At 55.6% G+C, this 18767-nt stretch overlaps 1 protein-coding gene across 1 annotated transcript in view; it reads right to left on the bottom strand.

Annotated features, from left to right (window-relative positions):
• The window catches only part of BESB_019000 (uncharacterized protein), a gene marked incomplete at both ends in the record, with an annotated part of 34326 nt that overhangs the window by 5012 nt on the left and 10547 nt on the right, over nucleotides 1–18767 (bottom strand). The window contains 25 exons of the mRNA XM_029360609.1: nucleotides 206–911; nucleotides 1094–1597; nucleotides 1739–1847; nucleotides 2060–2455; nucleotides 2873–3161; nucleotides 3708–3971; nucleotides 4472–4771; nucleotides 5298–5646; nucleotides 6271–6475; nucleotides 6968–7363; nucleotides 7658–7786; nucleotides 7982–8425; nucleotides 8891–9226; nucleotides 9635–10045; nucleotides 10633–10858; nucleotides 11289–11893; nucleotides 12220–12438; nucleotides 13153–13485; nucleotides 13865–14152; nucleotides 14610–14846; nucleotides 15466–15738; nucleotides 16436–17029; nucleotides 17304–17471; nucleotides 17757–17906; nucleotides 18365–18721. Coding sequence (XP_029215968.1) covers nucleotides 206–911; nucleotides 1094–1597; nucleotides 1739–1847; nucleotides 2060–2455; nucleotides 2873–3161; nucleotides 3708–3971; nucleotides 4472–4771; nucleotides 5298–5646; nucleotides 6271–6475; nucleotides 6968–7363; nucleotides 7658–7786; nucleotides 7982–8425; nucleotides 8891–9226; nucleotides 9635–10045; nucleotides 10633–10858; nucleotides 11289–11893; nucleotides 12220–12438; nucleotides 13153–13485; nucleotides 13865–14152; nucleotides 14610–14846; nucleotides 15466–15738; nucleotides 16436–17029; nucleotides 17304–17471; nucleotides 17757–17906; nucleotides 18365–18721 — 8288 coding nt within the window. The remainder of the gene's footprint in view (nucleotides 1–205; nucleotides 912–1093; nucleotides 1598–1738; nucleotides 1848–2059; nucleotides 2456–2872; nucleotides 3162–3707; nucleotides 3972–4471; nucleotides 4772–5297; nucleotides 5647–6270; nucleotides 6476–6967; nucleotides 7364–7657; nucleotides 7787–7981; nucleotides 8426–8890; nucleotides 9227–9634; nucleotides 10046–10632; nucleotides 10859–11288; nucleotides 11894–12219; nucleotides 12439–13152; nucleotides 13486–13864; nucleotides 14153–14609; nucleotides 14847–15465; nucleotides 15739–16435; nucleotides 17030–17303; nucleotides 17472–17756; nucleotides 17907–18364; nucleotides 18722–18767) is intronic.

Raw genomic sequence — 18767 nt, forward strand, 5'->3', positions numbered from 1 at the left:
CCAAGAGATGCGTCCAGCTTTAGAGAGAGAACGACCCGCACGTCTCTAGACCAATATCTACTGTCGTCCTCAGTCTCCCGGCCTAGTTGCCGTAAGGCGAGGTGACCCAACAGGTTCTTGCTGCGCTGCTGACGACCTCTCATATGGTGTGCGGGGCGTACGCGCAACACGCGTACCGCTTGCAAGGTACTAAGTCCCAACGTACCACCATGTCCGTGAAGGGATTATTGACGGTTTCAATCGCTTCCTCCTCCAAATCGGGTCCATAGAAGTGCAGTTCGCAGACGGAGTAGGTGACGAGGTAGGTCCCAGTATGATTCGTCACGGCTGTCATGGTCGACAGGAAGGAGCCGCTTCCTTGGGTGAAGGACAGCGACGTACAGTAGACGTTCCGCACGCAAGACAAAACACAGGTTTGGAAAGACGGGGTATAGATCCGCATCTTTACTTCGGGCATGACGCGGGAGATAAGCCCTGTCCCCACCTCACAAATGCGATGCACTTCTTGTAGGGCAGAACTGCCCATAATTTCGTATTTGCTTTCAGCAGTTCGAATGTTTTGGAATTCCTCGCTTGCACTCGTCATCCTTCTGCTCGCGAATTCAGACGATTCTCGTCGCAAATGCTCGTTAGCAACATCTCGGCGCGCAGCCTCGTCTATCAGCGATGGGTGCCCCGCTGAATCTGAGATTAGCTGCTCCAGCCTGGAAGACAGGAAGTAGCCGGGACGGGCAACGCATGCGCTGAAAGACGATGCCTTGGTCGTCTTTGTCATCGTGAACGGTGGACACGGCAGACAGCCAATCGTCATTCCGTCGAGATGCTGGAAGGTGTTTTTCGGGCACTCAACGCAAATAAGCGTATTGTCCACAGGGCTGCGGTCCATGGATTTCCCGTAGCCTTTGGGACAGCTGCGAAGAGGACAGCACGGAAAGAAAACGCAAAGGAGCTCGGTCACGCGCAGGTCTCCTCGCAGCGTCCTCCGGGAAATATGGAGCTACTCCGCATTGACACCGGACCCAGCTGATGTCCTTCCCTCCAGACGCCCGGTCCTGCCCTTGGCAAATCACACACGCTCGACCAAACAGCTTACTTGCAGTTCAGCGCTGACTCCGCTCCTTCCAGCACAGTGGCCGCGTTCTCAGCACATGCGACGGGCTCTCTGGCTTTCCCAGGACAGTAGTAGTTCTTTCGGCACGGAGTGCAGCCACCACTGGTCGCTTCGTAGTAGAAGCCACTTGCGCAGAGGGAGCAGTCGCTCACTCTCTTCGCTCCAGTGCTGCTTGTGAACTGCACTTCATTAAAGTTCGTTGACGCATGAAGAGAACCGGTGTCTCCCTTCGACGCCGGTTGTGGACATGGCGTGCACGCTTCATTCCCGATTGAGCCTTTGTAGGAAAGTCTATCGCACTGGACGCACTTGTCCTCCTGCCTCGTGTAACCTTCAATGCAAACGCAATCGGAGAGGGACTTGCTGACGGTAGCTCGTGTCGTGAAATTCTCTGGGCACTTCGTCGGCGGGCTGTCCTCTCCTTCGCAATAGCTTCCTTGAGGGCACGGCTTGCACGTATCGTTGTCCAAGTAGTATCCTGCGTCACTGCGGAAGGAAACACCACAGAGGCACCCGGATCCTAGTCTGTATGCATGATGGGATCCAACTCATGTGCCCTCTGCCGCAACCAGTGTGTACGGGAAACCCACAGCGATCCGCCACAGCAGCACCGAAGAAGCGACTTACCAACTGCAAAGAAGAGCTTCCTCGCTGTCGGCTCCAAAGATATAGCTGTGCATGTTTGGCGGACAACGTCCAGTACATTTTGTATCCGAAATCGAAGCTTTGTATGCACCTGAAAAAAAACACGGAGCAACCGACAAACCTTCAGTTCCTGCTAGTTATAGTAGTTAGGCCCCTGACTTCGAAAGCAAGTTGACGGCACAGCACTGCCCTTCCGGCGGTGGACACCACATTAGCGGCGCTCAGTCACAAGAACTTCCGCTGAATTCCTGCTAGTAGCCGCCTCCCTACGACGTCGCAGCACTTTTCGAAAGCGTCGCATACCTGCGCCACACGGATGGCAGTCACCGAGAGACCCGATCTCAAAGCCAGGCAAGCACCGGCACTGAGCAAGCTGTGTAGAACCCGCCGACAGGGTGGTACTGTACGGCTTGATCGTGTGACACTCCTGAAGCGTAGCCTCTTGGTCGCGGAATGTTCCGACAGGGCAGAGTTCGCATGCATTCTTGGTGCTCTCGAAGTATTCGCCAGCGCGACATCTGGCGTCTCCTATCACTGTCCACGTATAGGTTTCGAGGAGATCACCACCGGTGATAGAGACTGTGAAAGAACCCGTGTGGGAGACCGTGCCAGAAATAACTCCTGTTTTCGGATCCAACTTGAGGCCAAGTTCACTTAAGTTGCTGCCCCTCTCCTCTCTAAAAAACTGGATGGCTGGCCCTGTTGAGAAAAAAAAGACCATAAAAGAAAAGCCGATGGATACGATGCTGCACGCAGTCAAACGGAACACCAGGCTTTGCTAATGAGCATGTAGTCTCGTGGAAAACCAGCGAACAAAACTGTGTTGGCGCGGATGCGAGGGACGCCTAAGTACTGAACCGAGTGCGGAAATCCGTGCACACGCCTGCGAGAACACGAACCCATATATGGTTGAGCACTCATTTCCGCGATAACTTGCGTAAAAGACAATAAATCAGATTTCGGTCCGACGCGCAACGCAATTCTTTCGAAAAAGCGGGAGACATGTAGATGCCAGAGACCCCCGTATGGTCCCCTGTTGATTTGAAAGCTGCGCGAGTCGGTGCGGGCGCAATGCGCTGCTCGGCTCCAAGCAGGGATTTGCTCAGACGAACTCACCTGTAACAAGAGGCTCAAATGAGTAGAACAGACCCGACTGCAGCTTAGTACGGAATTCGGGATAAGTGAAGTACAGATTGCCAATTAGATCCCGTAAACTCAGCAGTCCCACAAACGCGTCCAGACCGTCGGTTGTGACTGATGGAGGCCAAGTCCTCGCGATTAGCAACAAAGATGCCCCGAAGCTTTGCATTCCAGAGATCAAATGGCGCCCCTCGAAGCTGATCTGCCGATAAAAGGTTAGGTTGTTGTTCTCGACGTTCAAGAAAACTAGGCGGTCCGTCACGAGCTGCTCAAAGACAAGCACGAAACACAGGACAGAACGCGCTACCCTTGTCCACCGAAATTTAGACCACCTACGGAATGCAAGCCCGCCATCCAGACCGCAGAAGCGGTCCTCCCTCCGGCTCAGCCGCAGCCCACGACACCCTACACGCGTGAGGAAAAACGGCTGGAAGCTCTGCGCCATCTTGCATGTGTGTTCAGTGAATGGACAGACGCTATATCACCCTGGCACAACACACTGAAGGCGAACATCAAACCACTGGGATACATGGGAGCAGAGGTACGGCGATCAACCATGAAACGGCCGAGACATCCAACGCAGGCGAAGGCAACGACACTGCTGCTCGGCAGCCTCTCGAAAACCGCTTCTGCGCGGTTCCGCATGTCTACCAAATGTGTGCAGGCAATCCGTCTGCACGTGTCGGTGACGCAAAAAGATCCGTGTGGCTGGGAACTGACGCATGCACACAGACCACATCCTTTGCAGCCGGATGGACGGTGGTGCAGAGAGAGGCCGCCTTTTGTGGAAGCCACCGCGTCAATTTCGTACCTCAGTCACAAGAATCAAAGATGCTGAGGAGCCTCCGCGTGGCTTCCCTGTTGGAATATACTTGGACAGCGCAAAGGGATACGAGAATCCATGTGTTCCGTGTTGCGCAGTCTTTGGAGTCCCGAAGTACGCGGTCCACGGAGTCCCGGTCACCCCTTGCTGAGCGCCCCTCATTTGGGCTAGAGGGATGTTGAGGCGCCCTACAATGTGGTTGAACGTGTCCGCTACCAGCAACGCCATGGTGGCGTCGTCGACGTCGACAACCTGAGCAAGCAGACATGCCGTTCCGCCAGCAGGTGACTAGAAAAAGTGCCAGTTCTACAAAATCCACGCACTGAGCACGATGCACCATGTTGCGAGAGGCAGAATGCAGAGTGTGACAATGGATACAGCGTCACTCAAAAGGCGCGTTCCTTCCAATCAGGTGCCCTCAACTCAGGTGACTCAGGAAGCCCACGCGAAGAGGCCGGTTCCCACCGTGGCTGTTGACATTTTTTCGAACGGGTCTTCCAGAAACATGAGCCTTGTGGATGTGCGTTCAAATCAGTGTCCGAAGTGTCGCGCGCCCCCCGAGCTCCAGAAATGCCTCGTACACACTCGGCAGATGCGGCGGGGGCTGCTCGCCGAACGGCTGCAGTACGGAACGTCGCCCCTTTCACTCAATAAATCCATCGCCTACGATATGACACACACAACAGGACTCCACTGGTACGGCAGAGGGCACGACTGCTCCATGGAGCTCAACAAGACGGAGAAGACCTTACCTCTACACCAGCCGAGAAAAGCATAACAGGGTTTGTAGGGAAGAACATCCGGTTCAAAGAGGGATCTTGAATATTGATGGTAGTGATGACTTGGCTTTCGTAGTCGGAAAAGAAGATGTAAGGCTCTCGGACTGCCAGGTCCAGCGGCTTCAACACGGGATGCGAGAATACTTCGCCGGTGGCAGTCGAAAGATTCGGAGCATCCCCTGACACTGGATTCATCATGTAAACCTTCCCAGGACCGAGGAAGAAGACCCGCTCCTGCTGGTCCCCGGCACACGCGACTGTCGATCTCATGCCCTACGACACACCACCAGACCAGGATATTCACACGTCCGTAAAGAGCTGGATACCTGCCCGCTTTATGTGTGTCACGTCTCAAAACGTTCTTCGATGCCAGGCGCAAGCTACTGCAGAATATGCCAAGGCACATAACACCATCACGTTGTAGAACGGCAAGGACAGCAACGGGCGCAGCGAGAACCGCCACCAGCAGCTTCTTATGGTCAGAAGTCTTTGTCCGGGTTAACCGGATCCACGCTCAGTCTCCTGTTGCCTGGAAGAACCGGGAGGGGGGGGGGTGGCGCTTCATGCTGTTCCACACGCGCTGTAATCCTATGAGGCGCTAACGACGGAATCTTCACACACATCTCCAACGCCGGAGGCGGAAAAAAAAGCGAACCAACAGCAAAACAGGGGTCTCGACGTAGGCTCTATCAGCACGTCTCGGACTAATGTTGGCCAGCTGATAGCTTGGGAAGCCATCGGTTGTGACTTTGACTGCCACTGAGATATCTTTAGTAGGAGATATTCCCACAGCGCTTACCTGGGAGTAAAAATTGACCCACTTGGCATCAAGATTGCTCACGCGGCTGAGGATTGTCACAGACTTCGATTGGTCGATCTGAGTCGTTCCTAGGGGAAACGACCACGCACCCATACCGTCTGGCAGCCAAACGCGATCGGAACTCCACGATGCAGCTCCTGCGGCATCCCCCTCAGCGTGCCCACGTGTGTGGCATGGGAGCATGAAGAATCTGTCGTCGTTGACGAGCTCCGCCACAGTCTTCCAATAAAACTGCACCACGGTTGCTGTGCCGGCGTCATAGCATTCGCTTTTAGACGTAGTACATACGCAGACGGCGAACATGCCCGTGCCTGGGACATTTGCGACTCTGCAAACAAAGCCGTACACGCGCATGACCGTTTGCACAGTCATATTACTGCGCAAGAGCTGCGCCCCGAAAGGACACGGCGCGCCGCAGTACCCCCTCAATGGAAGCGTCTGACAGTCTGGGATGACAGCCACGAGCCGACCCATACACACATACATCACAAACGCGAACCAGAGCGGTCGACAACCTACACCATACCCCAATCCTGCACCATCACGAGCGACAGGCGACATGCAAAAGTAAATTCAGTGGCGCAGGAAAGCGCGAAAACTCCTTTCGCCTTGAGGGCGTACCTCGTGCCGCCAATGGCGATAATGTGTCACAGCTCCTCTAAACCAAAACTGCTCAACTGCGGAGGAGCCTCATGCGGCCGTCATGGGGGGTTAGATCCCCTTCCAGCGTCAGTCCCTGAGCTTGGGAAAGCAAGACCCTCTGAAGTGCCGCGTCGGCATCGCCATGCATTCTTATACCCACACTCCGACGCGTGCCTTTCCCAAGTGGTGGCAAAGAGCGGCTGTCAAAATGTCTCTGCACTGGCCGCACGGCGTGGCATCCGACTCAGCAGCGGCGACCCATGACACCATGCGGTGCTTATCGTGGCGTGCACGTGGCGGAAGGGCTTACCTGAAAGAAACGTGATTCTGGTCACGCTCTACTATTTCGGAGAACGTGAGGTGCGGCGCGTCTTTTATTTCGTCACATCCCGCCACGATATCCGGTTTACCGAAGTAGGCAACGTACTCCTCATTCGGATCCGGGGAGCCTCGCACGTACAGCACCTCACCAACGTAGCCCTGCACGAGCTTGAACAGCTGGCCCGGCCGAAAACCTGGCGTTGAACCACAGTGCAACACAACGACATTCAACAACCGAAATACCAGGTCATCTGCACCCTTCCACCCTTTCGTAAGATCACGGCGGAGTGTGCAAGTTTCGCCGAATGCTTAAAGGAGGCGTGGCTAACAACCCCATCGATCCGACAGCCCGGGGGCATTCCGTCTGCTGTCTAATATCTCAGATTAACACTGGGGCGGCGCCTGGTTCTTCAAACAAACGCCAGAGTGCTAGTCTACGGTGAACACTGCGACTCTGCAGAGACCAAGTCGGTCGTTCAGAGGCTCCTCAGCTTCTGTCCGTGTAACACCTCTTTTAGAAGACCCTAGGCCTTCGGTGCACCCCCGCTGCCTGATAGACGATCCAGCCTGTTACGGGCATCTCCGCTGTCTGCTTTTTTCACGCATAAAATAGGTTCCCAGCTCTGTGAGCCGCGCCCCACTGCCAAAAAGTGCTCTCCGTACGCGTTCCGCGAAATCCGACTCACCAGTGGGCATCATTTGAGTCAAGTACGTCCACTTTGCCTTGCTCTTGACGTCAGTTTCGACTGACTGCGTTTGCTGTGTCTCGGGGTCTCCTGCTGTTGCGCTCAACTGATTATCTTGCATAATAAATCCCACCGCTTTCTGTATCTCGTCTTGAACTAGGGCGGGCGTCGAAACTTCTGCTTCAGCTTTAGCCTCTCCTGCCAGTTCCAGTTTTGGAGAAGCCGCGGAACTAGCAACTCTGGCTGTCCCTGAGGCAGGCACCGGCGCGCTACCAGTACCGGCGGACCAGCAAAGAATATAACGAAAGCCGGGTTCCAAACTGACCGGAAACGTCGCCTCCGTCCCTTCAGAATTCACCCCGTCTGCCGAAACTGCCACTCCGTACCCTGAAGCACCTGCAACACAGCGGTTACACCAGAGAGCCTCGCACAATGGGTGGAACTCCAAAAGACACGTGCCGATCCAAGAGTCGCAGAAGTTCTACAGCCGCACGTCTGCGTGCCACCTCCGCCGCTCGCGCTTCACAGAGTGACCAGTAGTTCATCCTTATTCGTGAGATACAATTGCGCCTGGCACCTTACTTGGCCCTGAGTCAGAGCCAATCAAGGGCCCGCCAGCCCAAGCCACGCGTAGTCTTCTCTTCTGCGTCATTCTCGGCCTGCCTGCAGTCCACCGAGGAATCATCTTACCCGACTCGCAGAGATGGCGCATTTCACGGGCGCCGTGCAACGCGGCGGGCGCCCTCAGGTAGACTCTCAGTTCATTCGTTAGTGACAAGCCTGTTCCTGTTACTTGAAGCTTTTGCTCGCCGTCGACTTCTGAAGGTGAATGAACAATGGAACACAACAGGGCACGACGTAACTGGCGGTGACGATCGGCGACGAGACAGAAACACGAAAGTGTCTGAGGTGTCACACCGAAGCGCCAAGAACGCAGATGCAGCCTTCCGGCTTTGCAACACTGGCTCCACAGCAAAGCTCCAGCAGCCACGGTCGCTGAAATTCTGAACCTACGAATGATCTTAATGCCTCTGGTCGAAGGTCCCTGGATATGGACGCTGCCGACCCATACATTGAACCGCTTCGCGCCCGTGCAGACGCCAGCTTCGCTGGAACAGTAGCAGACTCGAAGGTATCCTGATGCAGTTTCCTTGGCTCGAATGGGCCACGACCGCCAGAGAAGCGAAGGCGACTCGGCAGACCAACTGAGGTCTCCACCCGAGGTTCCACCATCACCGGCCTCAACGCTGCTAGCCATTCCTAAGTTATTGAGTTCAGTGACCGGCGAATCTGTTGGGACGTCCACAACGGAGCTGTCCATTTGATCCGCGCCCTCGGCACCGCACTGCTTGGTCGGAGAAATCACGGTAACCGCATCATTGGGACGCAGGACCGTCCCACGCAACGTTATAGAGAACGTCCCGCCGATGATCGCCGAAACCGGTTCGAAGCTCGGGTCTGTAAACAAAACACGCACAGACGACGACGGCGAAAACGAAATGACGGATGGAATAGGGCTGTGTACTACGTGGGCTGCCTCTGACAGGCAACGGCAAAAGCTCCGACTTCCGGCGGTGCGGTTCTATAGTTCCCCGATGACAAGCCGAGACCAACGCCGCAGTACGCCACTCGCGCGCTCCCCCCTCACAGCGCGTTGCAGCAGACCACCTGTCCACTTGCCAGCCCTGTGACACTACCTGTGCGTGACAGTGCATTAAACACAGTAGAAAGCGCCAAAAGCCGCAGTAGACTCCCCTTTCCTGCTTTGTCTGCTGTCAACAGATAAGGACTGCCCTACGCACTCGGCTACCCCATGTGACCCCCGGGCACGGGCAGAGCCCCGCGCTGAGAGGGGCGGCTTGCTGAACGTGTTCACGAGGTAGTGGTAGACATCGCTTCGCACCCTGGCAAAATGGGACTTACACTGGACATCAAGCTCGCTGACAGATGTTTTGAAGTCCTCTGGTTTCGTGCAGTTGTCGCCGCCACACCAGCAAACGCGAACAGATTTCGAGGCCGAAGACACGACGATGTGCGTGAATGTCACTCTATTGGATGTGTCGCTCGTCGCCCGCGCACTGGTAGGGAAAAAGTACGGCTCCAGTCCAGCGTCGCCACAAGAAAACGCCACTCCTGTGGTAAGATCCGAGGCGGGCAGCATGAACACAGAGTTCTTCGGAGGCAAACCGACACCGGTTATTGTGTAAGTGAATTCCGTGCCAATGGTGACTGTATCTTTAACTGTTCTCGGAGAGGGTCCTGAACGCAGGGGAATATGGGGGACACCCACTGGCATTCTCAATCATACGAGACTAAACAGAGGCTGGTGTTGACCGCCGAGGGTTGATGGCAGCTGAGAAAGCCGTCAAGGCGCTGGTAGACAGGCCCTCACAGTCCTGAGTAGGCAATGGCGCCGTGTTCGATGGGATCAAGCAAGCGCCTGCGTCCACAACAAAGTGTCTTGAACACATGGAATCGCGAAAAGGCTGACGTTTGGCGGGAAAGCTCATCGTTGTTCACCCAGTAAAGCGCCTACCATGCAATCGCACGCGCGCTACGCACATCAGCATTGCTACACAAGGGGACTCTTCAACGCTAGTACTGGATCGAGTAGCGCGGCGAGAGATGCGTACGCGCATTCGTATACCCGAAGCATTCACAACTCACCGTGAACCACCCATGAGGCGACTTGCAGAAAGTAGCTTGTGCCTGAGCTGCAGTCACTTCGGGCTCCATCGCAAATGCAGACGGCAAACGCACTGCCAGGCGGCAGCCCTGGCGTGTTTTCGTCCACAACGAGGATGAGATTTCTCCAAAGAAGCCGGAACATATTGGGTCCTTGTTGTTCGATTGCGTCGGGTCGTCGGTCAACCGTCATGAAGCGCTCATACGGATGCTGCTCGTTTGGATTCGGCACCGAGCAATCAAACCTTTCTTTCTCTTCACCTCGCGGAACGGGGTAAATTCGAATGCGCATTTGGTCGAGCTCGTCCGGGTTGTCCGTGCCGGCATACGTCACTCCAACCTCAACGGGTTTTCCACTTAAGGAAGTTAAAGCTGCTTTCTCGTCAACTGGGCCTGTACACAGCCACAGTTGCGGACAAAAACTGTAAGCATGACTTGCACGTCCCGAAACCCTGACGTTCGCGCCAGGCAGAAAAGGAACGAGAAGGTCACATGCGAAATACGCAGAAACCTTACGAAACCATCGACTGTCCTCAACACGCTCCACGGCGTACATCTACAGTTCAGTTTTGGTAACCGAAAAATACGTCTCAATAGAACTGCACGGTAACATCAAGAAGGCTGTCTCAGGCAAGCACGAAGACAACAGTCCGTTGCGATAGCGGCGGTCAGCCACAGTCTGATCCAAACCCCGCGCTACACACAACACAGCGAAACATTACGAACCAATCGTAGGTCGGTCTAACGAGGTCAGCCCGACTAGCCTTGCAGACCTGCCTCTGCCTGCGGGGAACAGCAGTCAGTATTACCCAGGAAACCGAACACCGCAGTCGCGATGCACGCGTCACCAAATACTGGTTTCAACGATCAAAACCCCAACAGCAGTGACACACGTAGCAAAACCTTTGGTAAGGACCGTCTGACTCCCCCAAGAGGATCCCCTGCAGGCACACCTGCAAACATCGTCGTTGTTGCCTTACCTTTAACGTGGAGTTTGCCCAGAGCAATGCCCTCTCTAGAGTCGGCGGAGATTCTCCAGCACACTTCATAGGACCCAGCAGCGAGACGGACTGCAGTGGAAAACAGAAACGTCTGTTTGACAGCGTTCATCTGCAGGCCAAGTAGCGGCTCGTTAATGGGGGCTTCGCTGTCCGTCGTCCCCTGTACCGTCGCCTTCATGAGGCTGGACCCAGACGAGCAGGAAGCCTGGGGGTTCGGCGCGGAAAAAAGCAAACGGGATACCACAAAGCAGGCTCACAACATGCACAGTGAAAACGGGAGAAGCTGGAATTCATATCTGCTGTCTGAAATGAGCAAGATGTAAGTGAGAGGCTACTGCAATGCATCACGTCGTCAGTCTACGACGCCGCTAGTTCGACTGCATTCACTGCGAGAGAGAAGAGCGAGGCAACGACAACCGCTCTTCCCCTCTCCCGCCTTTCCTCCCCCCCGACACCGCGCCCCTGCCAACGCCATGTGCACCACTGTTGTCCACTGTATTGGATTCCCACAAAAAGCCAAGCCTTCTTTAGAGTGGGCGAGTTACGAAACCATATGTGACTCGGCATGAAAACAAAGCCGGCTCTACGTCCACAGCCCAGTCGCACTCCTCATCTCCAACCTGGCAGCTCCTCACCTGACGGACGTCTGCAACTGCGTTAGAAAGGATGTACGACGTCGAGGTGGCGTGAACGGCGTCGATTTCGATTGTGCACTGGGTGCCGCCCATGCAAACGAAACTCGCACCTTTTGTCGAGGGACCGGTTACCAGAGCCACCGCCACCGGAATAATGTAGCCCGCTGGAGTGTTACAGTTGGACGGATTCTCTTCTCCCTTGAAGGCGAAAGGGTCTCCGCCGGCGGATATGTCTAGGTGAGATGTGCGTGGGCAATAGCACACAGCATAGATGCCGCCGCCACCTAACGCAGGCCACGTTATACGCCCGTCGCCGTCAACCGTGCCGATACCATGCCGCGGCAAGCCAGACTCTGACCCGTCCATCGTGCCTCTGCATTCCTTGTCGCCCGTAAACATAAAGAAGTCGATGGACGAATCGATTCCTCCATCCCACGGCAAGTACTTGTCCAGTGGCCTCGTGGACGCTGCATCCTCCAAAGCGACGACATCCAGAGGGCCGCTGAAATAATAGTCCCCAACGTGCCAGTCGTAATCCCCTGGCGAAGTGCACTCAGAGGTCGGCTTTGGGCATTGGCAAACCCTGGTTGTCGCCAAGCTCCGGCCTGCACCGCAGACAGCAGATCCAGGAGAAGACGGGACAGTCACATGCTGCAGATCATCTGTGTCTCGTCGCTTCGCGTTACGCTCCCGCCGAAGGCACTGAGCGCGCACGCAGGCCAAATGCTGGCCGCAGGAGGCACCAAAGCGGCGGCATGGAATCGACTTCAGAGCTGCTCAGCGGCAGCGCTCTGAGCAATGTATCTAAGGTGCACCTCTCACCACCCCGTGGATCCGCTCGCATCCGTAGCACAACCCCAGGTGAGCTCACGAGCACAGAGAACACAGGCAGACCCACCAGTGGCGGCGGAGCATGTTGCCATGTTCTTACCACGGTACGGCTCAAGAAGGAAGTTCGCGACCTCGTCGGTGTGTGATTCAAGCGTGAGAATGCCTTCATTTGGCAAGACAGTAGCCGGATTCCCCGTGGGTCCGCATGCGTCCTTCATCACCCGCAGGTTCAGGGTATTGTGCTGCAGTCTGAATCCCGTGAAATCAAGTCTGCAGGTCCTGCCCACTGTGCAACTTCCTCGGTGAGCCGTCTCCAGACCTGGAGGACCGCAGGACACCAGTCCCAGGCACAAGGTGAGTGGGACGAAGAGTGCTGCGGGCGGTGATCACGAAACATGAAGTTCGTTCCCTTGCGCTGTTCATGACCACGATGACGCGCGCATGGCGAGAGGCGCATTACAGCGCACAGCATACAACGCAGCTGGTGAACTAGACGCGGCACACGCAGATTCTGTGTATACGATAAATAATCAATAAAACCGGAATCGTCAGACCAGCACGGGCGACGGGCGTTGTGCAGGCACGCGTTTGGCGAGTGTACGCGCATACGCGCTTGTCGAGTTCACCGACACCCGAGACGCCGCAACATCATCAGAGTACCTTCCACGTACTACCAGCACTGGCTGGCCCTGTCACTCGACAGAGACACGCTTCATCAACGGGATGGAGAGATGAACAACGCATTCTAGATGCATCCTGTTTGGCCACCACACAGGTGCCGGCCGAACGGCGTGTTTTGCAACCGAAAAGCAAAACGCCAGAAGCGCATCACTTGCCAGACCGGTTTTCCGCACGTACAAGAACGACAGTGCAAGAGTCCACGGGAAGAGAGGATGGCTTTGAAGTCCTGACAACAAGGAAGTGCTGCACAGTGCAGCGAACGCCACGCTCCCCGCGAGATAGTAGCCAGCGAGACCCACCAAACAAGGGCAATATCTCTTGCAGGCACCCGTCATCGGCAGCGTGCTCTTACCAGAGACGAGAAGAATACCGACTTCCGTTCCATATTGCTCCGTCCTGGTGCAATCGACCACACTGCTCTTCTTGCACCAGCACAGCGGCATATGGTCCAGACCGGAGTCAGGAAAATTCTCCGTCCATGCAAACGTCGTGTCTATCGGCTTCGACTGGTCTGCTACTTGTGGAAAGCTGATTTTGCTGCTCTCCCCGTAGTCGGTCCTGTAAGAAGCCCCGCAGCTTTTCAGGGCTGCCACCTTGTCACCATCAGCAGGATGGAAGACCTTCGTAGTCACTGCGCAGGGAACACCCATTACGCACTGTGATACCCACCAACCCGACGCCGGACCTGAAAAAGAAAATCGTAAAACCTGGAGACGCAGCACTTGGAGTACCCGCAGGCAGTATATCGTGTGAACGGAAACAAACGCGGTGCAAACAACACCCGCAACGGCCCTTATCAAGTACTTCTCGAGCAGCGCCTCCCATGAGCGATATCCCCGCGGGAAAACCGGGCGCCACCGCTACACCAGTATCTCTGGCAGTCAAGGCAACCACACAAACTGCAACATCGATGAAGAGTTTGCCCTGCATCGTACGTCAGGCAACACTCACGAGCGCATGGCTAGTCATGGCACACATTTCCGATGCCAGGGCAACCGTGAATGTCTTTGTTTGAGGTTTGGTGGAAGTCGGGACGTCGTGTAAACCTGATGCATGGCACCTACCTTTCATGATGATATTCATAAGCTCGATTCGGGGAGCATCGGCGGCGTCACAATTTTCAGCAACTGTCCTCTCGCAGTATGTGACGTTCACAGTTGCCTCTGGGTTCACAACCGTGATGAGATCGACAAGCGTTACTTCGAACATCATGGAAGAAACCATAGTAACTGGGAGTTCGACATCACCGGCTGCGGCATACACGTGGCCTTCATTCCCATCAAATGGAGGTGAACGAGGGCGCACAACAACCTTGTCGTACATCGTAGCGTCGGTCGTCCCGTCCCATACATCTGAATCGCACGGACACAAAACCAACGACCACTATTCCCTCCACTCCCTTCCTTTACACATCCGGAAAGAGCGCGCAAACTCTGCCAAAAAGTGAGCGTAGTCAAGCTAAGGTTCGCACGTTCCATTCGCAAACTGCTGCCTTCCAACCCTCCCAGAGCATTCTGGACTACACTTCTCCGCGTTTGTAGCGGCAGAATCCACCAGTCATCTAATTTCGGCGCTAGCATCCCGGGTAGAAATCCCTTTTGGTTGGAAGACACTTCCCTTCTCGCCGCGCGAGAAGTATCTCCTCTGTACAGCGAGTACACGAGGGACGTCTCATCTCCACTGCATCGCTTACGGGCAAATGTTGCTTCCCGCATAGTTCCACCTCGCGTACTGTTACGTGTTGCCGAACAATAACGTCGCTGCGGCAACGGTGAGTCGTGGGGCATCCAGTTCCGTTTCAAGACTTACCGTAGATGGTCATTTTTCCAACTGGGAACATGACATCAGGCGTGCATCCAGATTGTTTGAGTGCGCAATAACAAAGCGTGTATACACGCTCTGATGTCGCATCACCGGAAAATACTGACGCCCGCGACACCAGTCCAGAGAACTCCCATTTGCGAGATTCGGTGGCATGTCTCTGCTGCTTAGCAACTGGTTGAACAGCCACAAGCCGACCCCTGTCGGGTAGTTCCGTCGCCACATCTGGAAAGGAAACAGACAGCACGAAAACAGCCCAGTCACGCACGTCGTCCACCGCGGTTGCCCAGAGGACAAGCGCACAGTTGCGGGACGACGTCCGTGCAGTGCGAGGGAAGCGTCGGCATAGCTGCGGCATATTGAAAAGGCCTCCGTCTCCGTCCTTCCACGTGAATTTGTCCCCTCTCGCGGCACTTGTAGCCCCCAGCGCGCCGCTCAGGCGGGTTTCGGGTCACACGGCGCTCCACACCTGCGTTCGAGACCGGCCGTCAATTGCTTCGCTTCATGTGAGCACCCCGATGTGTGCACACGTATTCGCATGCGGCAACGCGACGTATACCCGCATCGTCGCCACTGGAGCCAATGGTGGAGCCGTCGTCAGCCCAAAACGCCCACGCGCCGCATGCATGTGCACGCCCTTCTGTGCATTCCTATTTGCCTGTATGCACGTCCAGCCGCATGGCTGCCTCACACCTCGCCGCGAAGGGCGGCGAGGAGGACGCGCCTCTGCAAGTCGTTAAGGTCGTTGCTTCCGTCCGCGACAGCACAGATGCAGATGTCCTGAAACTCTTTCACGCCTCTCTCCCGTGGGCAAACGGGGAAAACTTCTTACCTGTGCATGTACCTCTCATAACATGGACATCCGAATCCATGCCGTACTCCTGTTGGCCAGCGACGTCGTCAAACGTGAACGGGCACTTTGTTCCGTAAGTGCATAACACAGCGACATTTTGCGCCGGTGAGACGACGTTCACAGACAGAACAGGAACCGAGAAGTCCCCGTCGTTTTCGCAGGAGGACTCCGGGTCGCACCAGCAGACATCTAGTTTGGTGATGCCAGTGTTCGGCAGCTTGAGCACCTCTGGTCGGCTGTACTCGGTGTTCTGGTGGAAGGGAACTGGACGGAAAGCAGGAGACTGGAGAAACAGATGGTGCAGCGTGGTCGTTGGAAAAGAATTTTAACGGCCTCGAATAATACTGCTTGACACATCACCTGAAAATACCCTCCGCGCTCTGACGACAACCGAAAGAACAAGCTGGTACAAACTACGCGCTCCACAACTCGAGCCACGAGCAACTTTTGATCAAGCTGACTCACAATGTCAGCTGGGGGGCATGAGCCAGACTCGCTTCGCAGATTCGCGCGCGGTACTAGCGGGCTCGTCACACCAAGAACAAATATACAGAGACAAACAAATGAATGTAAAACCCAAAATAAATGAGACAGAGAAAACGCGGGAGGGGTAGGACACCAGGATAGCCACGACGGTTGTCATACGGGGTAGAAACACACGTGACGGCTCGTGTGCAAGAGGCACGTTGATGGTAGTACTACTAGGCACGCGCTATCACTCTGCATGTGTGCATGACAACTGCACCGGGGAAGTCGAACAGCGGCGAAAGAACTCATGAATTCGAGAGACACGTGTACGTAGAGAGGAGAGCAGGAACAGGTTAGGGCAAATAACAAGCAGACACATGGCAGGTAGTCGCTCTCGTCACGCCGATACACCACTGAATAACCAAAACAATGAAAACGCACGTACGTACCGAGCAAGACATATAGATTGAAGTTCTGCCGGCAACGCACTTACCGAGGGATGCAGTGACCGCCGAAAGCTTCAGCACAATCGGGCCGACCTCTGTCGCAGCTCCGCACGTGCCTTTGGGCGCCAGCCGAACCTGCCGATAACTCGGCATGACGAACGGATCTTGCGTGAAGTCTAGACCGACCAGGGATTTGAAGCCTTGTGACACGAGCACAACTCGAGTAGGCATGCCTAGTACGGCCACCTGGTTCTCGAACTGAAAGTCAGGGTCGGAGGGTCCTGCAAACCCGAGGGCACCCAGTCGTGCTGGGCTCCTCGTGATCTGCAGCTCGGAACTCCCTCCGGACCTGTCATTGCGTCCTGTTGAGGTCTCGCGGCAGACAGCAAACGTCCCTTTCGCCACCGTATCGCTCCCAAGCGCCTCAGAAAGTTTGCGCTGATCCACCTCGAAGACGAGCTCGCCGTAGGCAGCGCTGACCACTGGCGTGTACCTCGTGTCCAGCGTACAATCGGCATCCGTCCCCGAATAGCCCGCCAAGAAGACCGTTCCTGCTTCGTCTCCTTGAAAGGCCTCATTTGGGAACGCAAATTTGCATGGTCCCGTGAAGGGCAAGCACATGACGCCGGTTTCCGGGATGACTGCGGACCACAGCGGAACGAAAACAGGAAATACATGGGAACGATGAAGAGGTGAGAGCGAAGAACTGCCTCGCACTGCGAGTGTACGCATGGACGAACTACAAAGGATGGGCGCTCAAACCAAGCTAAATCCTGTTGTAACTCTTTGCGATACACCAGCCGATGTTGCTGCCGCCGACTGAGTTTCCTTGCCGCTGCAGACCGACAGCGAAACGCATGAATTCTCTCACAGCGACGTCCGCCATTCCCTCGAAAGAGACCCCGGATCGCTTACATTGCACAGTCAGTGAGCCAGCGGGCTCGGAGTACGCCGTGCCGACGCACTCGCTCTCTTGGGCCTTGTCACACCAACAAAGCTTGTATTCGGCTCGCTGGATGTCCTCCTTTGGTGGAATCGGATGCGAAAAAATAAGCCTCTGTTTGCCTGTGAACTGAAACTTGCCTGCAAAGACGTCGCCACCGGCACGCAGAACCGACAGCACAGCGCCGACACAGAAACGACATGAAACCTCCTCGATGCAGGCGCGACGACCCAGCTTTGTAAAGACGTGTCTGAACGTTCCAGCAAGTTTATTACATACCATACCGGCGGACAGGACGGAACGAACGGAGTGGAATGTGACTTGAGACAAAGCGACAATGTACCTCGGGGATGTGCATGAACCCCTCCTGTGAGCTAGCAGCATCCGAAAAGCCCCCCAGCGTCGCGCATGGCACACCGCCGTACCTCCGTTTCCGAGTTCGTCCGTCAGATTGGGGTCGGAGCAATCGACAGCTTTTACGCCCACGAACAAGTTTGGTCGTTCTGGCCCGTGGTAGTCGATCATTACTTCACACAGGCTTCCGCTGTAGCAGAAGGCCTTGACAGGTTGGAGTCCTGCGCGGCAACAGCGGCGACAGTCGAACACGGACGTCATCTCTATTGCAAGAAGCCATATCACGCGTGTCTGCGTCTGCTCTCGCTGGAATCGATCGCAGAGATCATCGAGGCTGGACATACACTTGCAGGACCCGCAAGTTCCCTTCATCAAGGAGGAAGGTCGAGACCGTGAAACCGCGTTGAAACGCACACGCTGTGGTACAGCGCGTGTCTGAGCCACGCAGTCTCCACGTGAAAGGCCACTGGTGCAGCACGGAGAAATCTTGTAGACACGCTGGGCATGAACACATGAAGGTAGAGGCAGATACACCGGTCAGCAGACGGATGTGCGTCGCTTCAAAACCTAGGGAAATTCATAGACAGCCACATCTGCTGTGTACGAGCCGATGTATCGGCGCGAGTAGAACCACTGTGTATATATAGGTTTCATGTGTGGTTGAACTCGTGGACCTCACCGTAGCCGACCACCTCGCCTATTGGCATGGAGAAGTCCGCGAGTTCCGTAGTGGGGGTTGCGGCCGGGTTCCAGCAAATAAGGAAAACCTCTCCAGTGCTCAGCGTCGTTTCCACCTCGAGCACATCGTCCACGGAGCTTGATGGGATTGCCCAAGTGCGACTCCGGGTTTGAAGCGTGCTCACGTGTCCTTGTTGACTCGAACATTTTGATGTCGCGCTCCCCCCGCGAGCTCCATACCCACACGTCGGCGGGCGACGGTGTCGCCCCAGTCTGCGCGGCCGTCCAACGCGCCAGAACGCACCGAGCCCTTTCGTGCGGCCAGCTGCACGCGTCTCAAGCAGTGACTCGCTATCCTCTGCACCCTCCGCAGAGGTACCGCCCACGGCGGTTTGATCCTGGTC

The sequence above is a fragment of the Besnoitia besnoiti genome, chromosome XI (genome assembly GCF_002563875.1).
Source record: "Besnoitia besnoiti strain Bb-Ger1 chromosome XI, whole genome shotgun sequence".
Classification (NCBI taxonomy): domain Eukaryota; phylum Apicomplexa; class Conoidasida; order Eucoccidiorida; family Sarcocystidae; genus Besnoitia; species Besnoitia besnoiti.